The 14,783-nt window shown below is 40.6% G+C and overlaps 1 protein-coding gene and 1 long non-coding RNA gene across 3 annotated transcripts in view; one reads left to right on the top strand and one right to left on the bottom strand.

Annotated features, from left to right (window-relative positions):
• Nucleotides 1–5,387: 5,387 nt before the first annotated feature.
• On the bottom strand, nt 5,388–13,424 carry LOC311518056. The gene is made up of 3 exons (XR_014710874.1): nt 13,246–13,424; nt 7,181–7,237; nt 5,388–5,538 (listed from the first exon to the last, which is right to left on the bottom strand). It is a non-coding gene; the product is annotated as an uncharacterized lncRNA (long non-coding RNA).
• Nucleotides 13,414–14,783, top strand: part of EPM2A (EPM2A glucan phosphatase, laforin) — a 54,143-nt gene continuing 52,773 nt past the window's right edge. The window contains exon 1 of one of the 2 annotated variants that reach the window (XM_084623489.1): nt 13,414–13,682. In XM_084623489.1, coding sequence (XP_084479615.1) covers nt 13,421–13,682 — 262 coding nt within the window. In that variant the 5' untranslated portion in view covers nt 13,414–13,420. The remainder of the gene's footprint in view (nt 13,683–14,783) is intronic. The other variant, XM_084623490.1, reaches the window with a different exon arrangement.

The following is a 14,783-nucleotide window of genomic DNA, read 5'->3' as shown; positions in this document are numbered from 1 at the left end:
TCTAAATATGGCATTTCTGGTAACTATTTGGATCAAAGAATCAGGAATTACAAATACTATTCATTAAATTCTTGCTAGAGCCAGAAGTGATAAATAAGTTCCTATCTCTAGTTTACAGTTTTCCCTGAAATGTAGATTCAATATTATATTTGTGACCAAAATGCTAAGAATCCCAAAGAGATGAAATTACATAATTTAAATGATACATGGCTAATAGTGTTGGAGGCAGCGTTGGTCTAAAGGTCAGAGCAGACTGGAAACTTAAGTTTTCCATCACTCTGCCAATCTGCACTGGAAGAGTGATGGCTGGCAACATGAGCCACAGAATTATTTTCAGTGATTAACCATTATTGGGGCAAGATTGTTTCTCAGTCTAGTGCTCTAGAACTGAGTATAAAAGCCCCTCTTCTGCCCCAACTCTCCTGTGTGAGAGGATCATCCCTTTTAGGAGAAGGTAGTACCTACTTCATCCAGGGCTTCACTGCTGAAGTCCCTTATCTCTTCCCTAATGGGACTAGATCTGTGGATACTGTTTATCATTTGTCTGATTCATTCTTAGAATTTGTTACTAAATTATTGTTCCAAGACGGAAATAAGCAGGATGAACATCAGAGGCTCCACATCATGCAGAGATTCCCCCGTGCCAGGGGTAATCTCAGATCCCAGCTAGTGGTAGTTTGAGGGGGACATAGCATAGACCAGGATCTATCCCTTAGTGTCAAACTGATCAGCTGTTTATGGCTTCCCCTAGCTTGCTCAGCCATTTCTGTTTCCACTTGCTGGCACTAGTCCCTAGTTTGTCATTGTCACTCCTTATTCTGCTCTTCTTCTATCTAGACCTCATTCTGATCTTGTACCAATGTAAACCAGGAGTAATTCCACTGGGGCAAAAAAAACATTGGCATGGAGTGGCGAACCACGGCCAGTGGGAGCCGCGATCGGCTGAACCTGCGGACACGGCAGGTAAACAAACCCGTCCGGCCCGCCAGGGGCTTTCCCTGAACAAGTGGCGGACCGGCTTTGAGAACCACTAATCTACACCACCTATATTGTGAGTGCATATAATTGCACCTGCAAAATTGCAGGCTGAAAGGCAGGCCTGGGGTAAGTTTGATCTGAAAACAAATGATCCTTTAATTGTTACTTTAGTTTTAATCTTTCAAATATTTTGAGATGATTTTTATTCCTGAATCCTTTTTGCTATATAAGTCAAAAAATGGTTCAGTTCCTGTTGAGGCTATGCATATTGTCTACTGTATATGTAAATATGCTGTGTGCATATATACACATTATATATAATTATTTTATATGGTATATAAAATTGAGAGATTCTAAATAAATAAGGATTAAATCTTGAGCTTCTCTAGGCAGAGAATATTTAAATAGAAGAATATTTAAGACATGCCATATGTCATTAAGAAAGGTAATTTTACCTATTTTTGCAAAATATGAAGCGTTTGTGTGTGTGTACAGTGTGTCTGTATATAATGTTTATGCTGAATATAGACATAAAGCTCAATGAATATTGTTGATGTTGATTGAAGCAGCAAAAACTCCCTCTAGGTATCCTTAGTGGCTGTTATTGGGAACACAGCCAGTTGCCCAGATGAACCAGGTGGGCAAAAAAGGGGAATTAGCAGAGTAATGCAGAGTAAGTCCACACCAGTGGCTCCCTGTTTCTATAGTTGTGCATATTTATATCCTTTTCTTGTGGGTCTCCTCCACATCATTCCCTCAACTTCCCTTAAAGAGCCATGCAATTTTATTGACTCTGGCCCTTTCCTGCTAGTTTCCCAGGCCCCTTCTCAGTGGCATGTTTGAACAACCTCAGATTTGATTCAAAAATTGTCTACTGCCACAAACCATTCCTGTTAAATTTGAAGCTGTAAGGATTTTTCCAGGGAATTCATAGAAACCTGTGCATAAAGGACTTCAAAATCAGAATATCAGCTATGAGATCCTATGAGATGTCATTAATGTTTTTAGTATAACCAAAGCCACAGGTTCTATGTGACAAGTGGACTTAAATTAATGGGTTTTAAAGACATTAGGAACTTTGTGTTAATCCAATCTGTTCTCCTGCATAATACAAGCCAAAAATTTCAAACAATACTTCCTGCATCGAATCATAATTTCTGAAAGAGTTACTGCCTAAATTCAGTCACAAGATTGCTAGATTCCATCTGTGACTGCTTCAGATAATCCTATAATATAGGTTTTGTATTGAATTAAATATGAAAAAGAATAATATAGTCAGTGCAGTAGCTCCTGTGTTGTTTGTTTTGTTATTCAGTTTACTTTATACTCTTCCTACATTTTCATTTTTCAGTATACCACAGACTGTCATCTTTAAATTTCAGTATTAATCGTCTATTGATATAAATGGGGCAAGTCATGCCTCCCAGAACTATTGTTTTAGGCTGTCTGCAAACTCCGGTCAGACCATCACTGCATTTGGTTTACACTCGGTTCATATTTTCAAGTTTTTCTTTGCAGCCACCGAATAGAAACTGTGTTGATTCCTCAGCAGGTATTATTCTATGTTATGTAAGTCCGTTGAGTTAAAAAAGAGCTATGCTGATTTATCCCTGCTGAGGATATGCCCCAGAATTTTTGTTTAAATGAAAGATAAAATTCTGGAGCACAAGTCTGTGGCTGCAGAATTGCTGAATACACGGAGTCAAGATGATGAAGGAATGTGTTCAGTACACTGGTACAGAAATAATATTAAAGTTTATTTAAATATATAATATTACATGATAATTCCATTCACCTCTAGATTATGGAATAAAACTTGTGATTTTTTAAATACAGAAATACTAAATGCTATTGGATACTTATCAATTTATAGTCTTATTTTGATAACTGTAGTGAAATACTCAAATTAGCAAAAGCTATATCCAATTCCTTTAGGCCTCATCTTTGACAGCTTGACTCTAGAGAAACATGTAATCAACCTTAGTGTGGTCATGGCTTGCTGTTCAACTGTGGAAATAAAAGATTCAGGATATAGTATGATATCTCCATAACTTCTCTGGATGCTCCTCCAGTGGCCTTTGTCTTTACACAGGAATAACCTTCTAAGGATAAGAGTGTATTCAAAGTACCTATCTGTTCACTTCTGAATGGATGCCAATTAGATTTGCTTTTCAGGTGTGATGGGTGCTTTCTAATCCCAGTTTTTTAATCACAAATCCAATTTTCTTCTATTTTGCCTTTTTCTCCTTCCATAGCGAACTTTGCTACAAGGTACTTGGTCACTCTCCTGTGTCAATATAAAGGAGACAACAATAGGAGAAGGTTAGATGCCTAGATTTTTACAAAACTGGAGGAGGTTGTCAAGGGGTGAAATGAGAGCCCACCTGCACCATCTCCAAACATGATTTAATTTTTTTATGTTGCACGCCAAAGAGCACCTGGGCATTGTATGTTTAATAATAATGATGATAAACCAATCTAGCTATATTTCCCTCCTCCACACCATTTCCTCCCCTTTTTACAAAGGTTGATGGAAACACAGTTAAATGATCCAAGAAGTACAGGGTTATGAAAAGCCTGACTGTTCTCCCCCTCCCACTATTACTATTATTACTGTTATTAACTTTAATTTTTTAACAGGAAATGGGTTACATCTGCTATATTAATTGTTACAATGTGGTCAGCTGGATCTAGTCTCAAGCATATGCCCATCTATACATAATCTCTTTCATTTTTCTGATACCATTATAACTTCCAATAAAACTACAGAGCTGTAGCTATGCTAAAAGCATAACATCGGGTGCTAGAGAGTATAGTGAAAATCTTCTTTTCTAATTTCACTCTGTTTCCCATAGTTGCTTGGAAACTGACCATGGCACTCCCATGCCCCTCCTCCCCTTTTATACAACAGTGGGGATTTTGGTTTGTTCCTGAATTCAAGACAAAAAATTGCAGCCACCAATATTCTAAAGAAGGCAAATGAAGCACAATTAATATTACTTAAGTGAAACTCAGATCTTCCAGATTAATCAGTGCCTAATGTTTTGCCCTCTGCTGCTTGGACTTCAAGTGTTGTTAGTCATGCATAATGCATTTACAACAGAGAACCCCACGTAATCGTGAAAACTAAGCAGTAACTCTTTCTTAAAGCAAGTGCCAGGAAGGTAAAATATAGGAATTTTCTGCCAACTGGTAGAAGTTGCTAAAGTGCATTCATTTCTAAGGATATTTCTAAGGATAGACTACAACGATGCACTGTTACAGATACTACGTTAATTGGGTACCATTGCAGGTCTGTTACTATGGATTGTGAGTATTTGCTTTTGAAAAATGAAAGGGTTATATTAGGTTTGTCTCTACAAAGGAAACATTTTTTCTTTGTAAACACTCATATTGTGTATGTCACATTAATTTTGGGTCACCCACTCCCTCCTCTAATGGAATAGTGTTTTGATGTCAAATACAGCCATATATGTTCTTTTGTTTTGTGCCTCATTTCAAACTGAATCTTTTTTCTTCTAAGACCCCAATTGTTATAATTAGATTGACTTTGCAATAATAATTTGCACTTACTGTTATGCAGCACCTTTCACCTGAGGACCTCAAAGTACTTTGCAAACCTAAGTAAGTCTCAGCACCAGGGTGGATTTGATTTAAATCAAATTGATTTAAACCACTAGTCAAGAAGATTCGTTTTAATCATGGATTTCTACATAAAAGTGCATTCTTGTTCATTGTTATAACCTTAATATATACACCTCTACCCCGATAAAACGTGACCCAATATAACACGGGTTCGCATACAACGCGATAAAGCAGGCCTCCCCTCCCCCCCCCCCAGGGTCTGGGAGGCAGGAGCTGTGGGGAGGCATTTTGGGGGGCCCCACAGGCCCAGAGTGGCCTGGGGGATTAGTGGGGGGCTGGGAGCAGCCCGGTCTGCTTCCCTCGCCCTGTCCCCAGCTGTGTCACTTGGGGGAGGGGGCTTAGGGGAAGGGATATCTCACAATTCAGAGATAGATATAGGTTTCATTTTTAGAAGGTACACACTCTACATTTTTTAAGTGATTTATTTTGAAAACTTTTCAGATTAGTTTTACAGCTATATCAGGAAATGAATGATTGTTTGGTTATTTCATTTACCAAAGGTAATTGAAGCAGATATTTATGAAGTCATTGGGAGGTGAACTATCTCCAATTCAACAGGTTAATCATTAATATTTGGAGGATTTTCTTGCTATGCTGTATTAGGAGGAGAACATGACCAGACAGACATTTAAATTGTTTTATTTAATTTAAACAACATTATGTATTCTGGATTTTTTTCTTCAACAGCAAACATATTTTAACAAAACAAGTATATGAATTTTTGAATTTAGTTAAACATTCAAGTTTTTTAAAATCAGGTTTGTTTTTGTTAAAGTTGTTTTTAACTAAAATAGTTAAATGAAATAGTAAATTTTTTTTAAAATATGTCAGCCAGGTCAACATGAGAACTTCTGCAACATGGCTTCTGCAGCTAACTCAGTTGTCTTCACGTTCATTTTCCTGTTTGTTCATAATCTGGAAAAGAAAAACAAACTTTCCTGCTTTTTCAGGTCCCAAACGATTTCTCAGTTTGGAATGAATTAGTTCAAAGGAAGAAAATATTCTTTCTACACCAGCAGAAGAATCTACTGCTGTTAAAAGTGAGATGATCACTTCAACAGTCTCTGAATCCAAGTGCTTGAGTGACTTCCTCCAGTTCACTGGTGTGACTTTCTTTAAAACATCATCAGCAAACACAGGTTTCAGAGTAGCTGCCGTGTTAGTCTGTATTCGCAAAAAGAAAAGGAGTACTTGTGGCACCTTAGAGACTAACCAATTTATTTGAGCATAATGGACACAAATCAGATGTCAAGAATTATAACATTCATAAACCAGTCGGAGAACACTTCAATCTCTCTGGTCACGCGATTACAGACATGAAAGTTGCAATATTACAACAGAAAAACTTCAAAATCAGACTCCAGCAAGAGAATGCTGAATTGGAGTTCATTTGCAAATTGGATACAATTAATTTAGGCTTCAATAGGCCTAACTTAGGCTTTAACTGGGAATGGTTAAGTCATTATGCAAGGTAACCTATTTCCCCTTGTTTTTTCCTACCCTCTTCCCCCTCCCCCCCAACACACACTGTTCCTCAGACGTTCTTGTTAAACCCTGGATTTGTGCTGGAAATGGCCCACCTTGATTATAAGGAGAGTGATCACTTTAGATAAGCTATTACCAGCAGGAGAGTGGGGTGGGGGGAGAGAGAACCTTTTGAAGTGATAAACACCCATTTTTTCATGGTTTGTGTGTATAAAACATCCTCACTGCATTTTCCACTTTATGCATCCGATGAAGTGAGCTGTAGCTCACGAAAGCTTATGCTCAAATAAATTGGTTAGTCTCTAAGGTGCCACAAGTATTCCTTTTCTATCAGCAAACACATATTTCTTGAATGGTTCACCCTTAGCTCTGAAGTTTATTATAGTTGGCAGTATGGAGGGATGATTGCTGTATGTCCATGTCATAGCCAACTCCTCTTCTTCAGCAGTTGTTTGACCATGGTACCAAGTACGGAGAATATTTGCAAGAAAATGAGCTGGAGATGGTGCTTGTTCCATTTGTTTTTTAATGCTTGTAATTTAATTCTGTCATTGCATATTTCTCTTTTTAAGATCTTACTCAGTTCCTTCCAAATTTCAACAGGGTCAGTAATAAAACAGGTGAAGATCAAGTGATCTCTCTCCTGCCATCCATCTCCACACTCTGACAGAGGCTAGGGACACCATTCCTTACCCATCCTAGCTAATAGCCATTAATGGACTTAAACTCCATGAATTTATACAGTTCTCTTTTAAACCCTGTTATAGTTCTAGCCTTCACAACCTCCTCAGGCAAGGAGTTCACTCAGAGCACAGTCAACCTGTGGAAGAAGAACTTCCTTTTATTTGTTTTAAACCTGCTGCCCATTAATTTCATTTGGTGGCCCCTACTCCTTATATTATGGGAACAAGTAAATAACTTTTCCTTATTCACTTTCTCCACACCACTCATGATTTTATATACCTCTATCATATCCCCCCTCAGTCTCCTCTTTTCCAAGCTGAAAAGGCTCTTTAGTCCAGAAGGAAGACCGGCAGTCCTTAAGAAGTATGAAATAAAAAAGTTTACCAACCTGAAGATCCTGCATGTTCACACATGTTCCTTTCATCATCTTCAACGCAGCTTCTGCCTGAGAAGGAACATTTCTCATGATGTTGTTTCATTCGGGCAATTAGGCCTTGCATTTCTTTGTTGTGCTGTTTGCATTTTGCTCACATGCCTGTCTTACCCACAGGTAGCGGAACTTCATTAAAATATTCCCAAACTGGATCTCTTTTATGGCCTGCTGCCATTATAGGTTTTCCCTTCTCGTGAGAGAATGGTATGTTAGATCTCAAATCAATGAAGGCTACACTCAGAAAGACCTCAAGACTTCTGGAATATGCTGCTCAAATAGTTTCACTTTTGTTTCTACTGCTTGTCCCTCCCTTCTCACATTTATCTCCAGACTGCTTCTCCTTGTCCAGATCTATTCTGCCTCCAACAATCTTCTATTTATCGACCTTTTTGAAACTTTGCACTTTTAGAGAGTGGTCAGGGATTGACTCTATGTACACAAATTTGCTGAGGGACAATAGGGTAGAGGTCTGTTATCTCTCCCCTCTATATATTATTTATTTTAAAAGATTTTTGCTGTTAACAAGCATGTTATTTCTGGAGACCCAAATCCACAGTCTGAGAATTGCAAAATTGAGCATCTCTGATGGCATCTTCTAGACTGAGCACTGAGTCCCAGTGTGTAGATAGAAAGATTAACCTAAATAATCTATACAGAAGCCCCTGGAACCCCATAAGATTGGGTCCCTAATTCATGAACTATTGGAATTCATTTACAAAACTTTTCTTAAACATTATATTAATGTATTCTCATACTATAGAATTAGAATTTTTAATCCCTATTATGTGATGAGATATCTTTAAGCTATAATGTATCTTAATTAAAACTATCTTTAGATAATTTTTTTCCTCAAAAAACATTGTATTAAAAAAATCTGATGTAAATTAAAAAAATCAGATTTTTTTAAATTGATTTTTATCCACCCTGCTCAACACCCCTCTGAGGTAGATACGTATTATGTATAAACCCTGTGAGTGAGATCCTCACCCCCATTCCAGCCCCTTCATATGAGGTTAAAGGGTCAGAGTAGTGTAAGGGGGCCCTAAAAGCCCTGTACTCGGTCAAGGAAGAATTGCCTCAGTGCAAGCACTGCAGAAGAAAGAAATAAGGACGTCTTTGCAGGAGGATATCTTGGAGAATGAGTTTGCATCATGCAGTGCTGCACTGATTCGGGGCAGTTCTGTAGCCCACATGGTACTTGGGAAAGCCTTCAGAGCTTGTACAGGCCCTCTGGGCTTTTAAGTTACAGCAGAGGGCATGCCCAACACCCAAAACAGCCCAGGATGGGAGGATGTAAAAGTGGCTTAAAGCCCCCCTAGATCCTCTCCTTCTGGGCTGTGACTTCTGTAAGAACAAGATGTAATTGATAGCTATTGTACTGATGGGTAAATGAAGGTACAGAGAGGTAAAATTTTGCCAAAGTTCACATAGCAGGTGTGTAGCAGAGTCAAGAGTAAAACCCCAGAGTTCTGAGTCCTCACACCGTCCCTACTTGAAACCACTAGACAGTATTGCCTTTGCAGACATTTTTTAATGGTCTATGGTGTTTATAACTTCTTTCTGTATTGAGAATCTTTATAATGTAAAAAGAAAAGGAGTACTTTGTGGCACCTTAGAGACTAACCAATTTATTTGAGCATAAGCTTTCGTGAGCTACAGCTCACCGATGAAGTGAGCTGTAGCTCATGAAAGCTCATGCTCAAATAAATTGGTTAGTCTCTAAGGTGCCACAAGCACTCCTTTTCTTTTTGCGAATACAGACTAACATGGCTGTTACTCTGAAACCTGTCTTTATAATGTATCGTTCCCACCTTTTTTGCCCATTACTGTAGTGACACTTGTAGGGAAATACTTGACTGGAAAGATCTCCTAGACTCAAGGCTGCTTTTGCAATTAACATACAACTCTTCTCATCCCTACATGGGGTAAGCTATATTGGCCAACACAGGCGGGGATGAGAGTTATAACTCTGGCCTCCATCCCACTCCCAAATGAGGTAGTCTTTTGTGGACCCCCTGTGGTATCTAAGTTCAAGTACTAAGAGTACACTCAGCCCTGGCATTATTAAATACTTTCAGATTTTTTGACCATCACCAGCTTTACTAGTACTGAACCGTGTATTTCAACATGCTGTGTTATGAATAAGTAATTACTAATTTTTTTTTGGTCATCCTCCAATAACCATTTAAGTCCAATGGGGTGTCCTTTCATTGACATCAATTGGCTTTGATCAGGTCTATATAGCATTAAGTACTATCTTTTCATAAAATCACTAGTAAAAACAAATATCAAGAAACTATAAGTAAGAACTACAAACTGGTGTGATTGTGTGAAAAAGGTCATAAAGGCAATGTTAAAAAGGTGAATGTTATTTTATATAAATTATAAATAATACTGCGCAAGGGAAAGGTTTTTAGCAATTCATGTTTTACGTTGAATACCGCAGTGTGCTTCTATATGGTAACAGTGTAACTGTTTTAAATTAGATGAGCAAAGTTATTGCTGCCATTTAATCTTTAGACTAGATTAGATGTTAAAAAGAAAAGAGAATATTAGCACCTCCAAGACATCTCATTGTGTTCCTGTAACTGTGGTAAATGTTAGCCTCATGATTAAAGCCTTCAAAACAAGATAGCAAATGTCTTTATAGTACTATAATCCTTTATAAAATAGCACATGCAGACACAGAGTATAATTTATTCAAAAAGAAAAGGAGTACTTGTGGCACCTTAGAGACTAACCAATTTATTTGAGCATGAGCTTTCGTGAGCTACAGCTCACTTCATTGGATGCATACCGTGGAAACTGCAGCAGACATTATATACACACAGAGATCATGAAACAATACCTCCTCCCACCCCACTGTCCTGCTGATAATAGCTTATCTAAAGTGATCATCAAGTTGGGCCATTTCCAGCACAAATCCAGGTTTTCTCACCCTTCACCCCCCCACACACAAACTCACTATCCTGCTGGTAATAGCTCATCCAAAGTGACCACTCTCCCTACAATGTGCATGATAATCAAGGTGGGCCATTTCCAGCACAAATCCAGGTTTTCTCACCCCCGCATCCCCCTACACACACAAACTTGTCACTTTTGAGACACAGTCTCAAAGCACCTGGTAGAAAGCTCATGCTCAAATAAATTGGTTAGTCTCTAAGGTGCCACAAGTACTCCTTTTCTTTTTGCGAATACAGGCTAACACGGCTGTTACTCTGAAACCTGTCATAATTTATTCAATAATTTCTTACATCTTCACAAATAGCCAGTAACATCACATAAGCTTTGCACAGCTGAGCCTAATGAGCTCAGATGGTCTTTGCCATTACATCAGTTAAGTCAATATAATGTAAAAATAATTCAGTTTGATTAAAGCCCTTAGGATTTGATTTAAGGCTTGAGATAGACTCTTAAGGGGAAAGTTTTATCATCAGCTCTTGCTATGACTTACATGCACTGTTACATGCAAAATTCAAATGGGCTGGAATATTTTCATAGTGATTTTAACAGTCCTGCAATGTCTATGTTAGATTTGGCATTTCATTACAGATATAGGCTTCTGGAAAATCAAATACATACTGACAACAGTAGCAAATTATTTACTCTATAAAAATGTTACTGCATATTCATACTACCCTATGCTTCCTTTTAAATAATACTAATAGAGCTAAACACAAGGGATTGCTTATCTAATATCACAGTATAAATCTCAAGATTAAGTGCACTTACTAAAATGGATATTCTTGTCATAATTTTTATAATCTATCCTGCACAAAATATACTCTTACATCATAAACCAGCACCAAACAGTTACAGCAACCTCTGGAGTTGTTATTTCTGCTATGCAATAGTGCCAAAACAATGTTTCTCTCTTTATCAACGAAGTTTTATGTGATAACCAGCTTCTTAATTTGCTTAATAGTCTTCCCCCAGACATCTCATATAAAAGCTAAATTCTTTACTTTTCTCTGTTACTGTGGTTTCATTAGATTAGAGCAAACAGAGATCTGAAATAGTTAAGTCATGCAATTAGACTTTAATTACAGGAGTTGGGTCTGTGCCTCATTAATTGGTCTACGTAGTTCATTAGCTTCAGTTTCCTATTATTAGCACAATCATTTTAACATCACACTTTAAACCCCTGAGTTCACTTTGTGGTGTTTCTTTAAAAAAAGAGATAATAGTTGTTGAAATCTTCAGTAAAGAATCTTTCTTTGATTCTGGGTAGTGCTGTCCAATTAATTTATGCATCTAAAAAACAAACATATAAATTAGAAAAATATATTTGCATTCCTCCTAAAAGAGTGCGTGTTTTAGGTACAGGACAGATTATATATGAAGTGCTCTGTTTATACTTTCTCTCTTCCAATTGTCCTTGCCCATGCCTGCTGGAATTCAGCTGAACATTCTAAGATGGTTCCTAGCAATGAAAATGCATTTACAGAGTCCTCAGATGTTACCTCACTGTCTTATGTCCAACCACAAGCTTCACTTTCCCTATAACTCCATATACAAAATAACACTAACTGAACACATTACTTAACATTCCCCACAGGCACCAATCCTGCAAACACTTCTAGTCTGAGTAGGTGTTTGCAAGATTGGGGCCTTAAACTCTAAGCTAGTCAGTGTAGACACTATCTCTTTATTTGTATGTACAGCACATAGCACAATAAGAAAAGGAGTACTTGTGGCACCTTAGAGACTAACCAATTTATTTCAGCATAAGCTTTCGTGAGCTACAGCTGTAGCTCACAAAAGCTTATGCTCAAATAAATTGGTTAGTCTCTAAGGTGCCACAAGTCCTCCTTTTCTTTTTGTGAATACAGACTAACACAGCTCTTACTCTGAAACCTGACATAGCACAATGGGGACCTAACCTCTACTGGAGTCTAACAGATTCTGTAGTATAAACAGTAATGTGAGCAATGCTATATTTAAAGGGGTAGCTGGTTACAAAACCAACATCTTTCTATATGAGGAAAGGAATAGGATTATTTGTTTGAGCTTGCTCAAACCTTTGTTGAAACGCTTTAGCTATGTGGTCAGTAACCAAAGATAAAATATAGCAGATATATTGAAGACACAGGGATGAAATATAAATATTAATTCATGTGTAAGTCTCAGGCTTGTAAAATACTTAGCTTAGCCAAATTAGATCTTAGGATAAATTAGCTATATTAAAAAGTTAAATTAGCATAAGTAAGTTAATAATAAACTTGCTGAGCTTGTGGCTGTTTGTGATATACTGATATTTTGAAAATAACTGTGTTTGGATAATTGTGTCTACAAGAGATGACCATTAGTAGCTAGGGTGAAATGTTAGAGACTTCCTTAAGGTAAACTGCCTGTTACTATGATGATAAGGTGATGTAAATGTTAATAAGGGGAACTCACAAGTTCACCTATGGAAAACGGGGCATGCCAAAGTAGTGGGGTGTGGAGGTTCAAAGAAGTAAGGAAAAGGGGTTAAAACCTCCTTAAATATATATGAACCTAACACATTCTAAAAGCTATATCCCAACCTGCGAGCCTTGAGGGGGAGATAGAAGGATGCCAACAATGGTGTGGCTGATGAGTAACACAGGACTTTTCCAGAAGACGTAGTGCGAGTAATGCAAATACTAGGCGTTTTGTGTATTGGTCTCTCTGTCCTTTACCAGACTGCTGTTTGGTTTGCTAGTAAAAGATGACCAGTAGGAGCAGAGCTGAACTGTGTTGTCCCTGTTGCGGCCCCCTCCCGTTGATAACTTCTGCAGGTAGTGAACTCTCCCAGAGCGAGGAAGGTGTTAGCCCTCCCCTGGGGGTGGGCACCCGGCTGCACCCACAGAGAAGGCTGCAGCTCAGTATCTGTTGCAGAGAGGGCTGGCAGCAGCCACAATTTCACAGAGCTAAACTGCGCTCCGACAGCGCCTGACCCCCCCCAGCGCCGCTTCCCGCGGTGGCACCGCTCAGCAACCTGCCACCGCCGCCGCCCAGGGTTCCCGTCTCCATCGCCCTGCCCCCCGCGCCCGCACCTGCAGCATGCGCATGCGCATGGGCCACGACACCCCTTGCTCGGCGAGTCGCGTGCTAGCTCCCCGCCCCTTTCGTGCCTCGCCCCCGTTCGCCACGCGTTTACGTGATGACGAACGAACGCGGAAGTAAGCGGGGTCTGTATGGTCCCTCGGGCGGCCGGGAGGTGACGCTGCCATGTTGTTCCGCTTCGGGGTGGTGCTGCCGGCCGGGCTGACCGCGGGGGACGTGGTGCTCATGGTGGCCGGCTCGCGGCCGGAGCTGGGCCAGTGGGACCCGCAGCGCGCGCTGCCCATGAGGCCCGCGCGCCCGGCGGCCCCGCTCCCGGCCCAGGAGCCCGCGCTGTGGTTGGCGGAGGCGGCGCTGCCGGACGAGGAGGCCGCGGGCACCTTCTGGTACAAGTTCCTGCAGCGCCGGGGCGCCGACACCGTCTGGGAAGGTAGCGGCGGGGCGCGGCCGCCGGGTTCCCCTCCCTCGCCCCTCCCCCCGCGCGCTCTGCTGGCCCCTGCCCCTGCCCCGGGCGGCGGCTGCTGCTGGGCCCGTGGAGGGGCGGGGGGAGGCTCAGCCAGCCGGGGCCGCGCTGAGAGCAGCCGCTTCGTGGGAGGGGGGCGCTGCCCGCCGCCGTGCCGCTCCCGCTGCGCTTCGGTTCTAGGGAGCTTGGAGTCTCCCCCCGCAGCGCACCCGCAGCGGGCTCTGGGCGTCCTCCCGCTGCTCCCCCTCTGCCTGCACGATCCCCCCGCTCAGCTCCGGCGTGGGGCGAGCGCCCAGCAGCCGATTTCTAACCTAAGGCTTAATCTGCACCTAAAGACTAGCTTGACCTCACTGTTTCGCTCCGGGCTGCGAGCAGTGTCAGCTGAGCCACGCACGAAGGGTGTTGAGGTGGCTTGGTCGCTGCTGGAAGAATTCTTCCAATCGCCTATGGGTTAACTCCAGCGACGGAAAACCCCCTTCCCTCCATACAGGCAGCATCTGCACTACGGCCTTGTGGGGGCACAACTGCGCCACTGTAGTGTAGAGGTGCCCAGGGCTAAGTGTCTAGTAATAAGGAAGGAGAGGGAAGAAGTACAGGATTTGGGGCGGGCATCAGCACTCTGTAATCCCTTTATTGGTGCGTGTGTCATACGCTCTTGTTTTGCACCTGGGAACAAGCTGTTCTGCGGTGAAGAAGTTAAATTTCATTTATTGAATTATACTGTCTATGAAAGATGTCAAGAAAGGGTACCATGTGCAACCACTTGTATAATGGAAAAACACCTTCTACTGTACACCACAAAGTATTCAGTGTGTGTCCAGTACAAAGGCCAAGAGAAAACCTGTTAAGAGCTTTATCACAAAGTTTACCTTTTACAGAAGGAAATCCGCACATGGTGTAAAATTTGCTACCTCACATAACACAACAAGTCAAACTGCTAATTAGAACCGTGGCATATCCAAAATATAGCTTTCAGTCAAACAATCATTTGACTGAATTGTTTCATCATTTTGTAATTATTATTTGTGTGGTGATAGCACCCAAAATGTGCTAGGTGTTTTTATAGAA

This window comes from Lepidochelys olivacea (assembly GCF_965140295.1).
Source record: "Lepidochelys olivacea isolate rLepOli2 genome assembly, chromosome: 3".
In the NCBI taxonomy this organism is placed as follows: domain Eukaryota; kingdom Metazoa; phylum Chordata; order Testudines; family Cheloniidae; genus Lepidochelys; species Lepidochelys olivacea.
The sequence above is the reverse complement of the archived record's forward strand: the minus strand, read 5'-3'. Positions and strand labels throughout refer to the sequence as shown.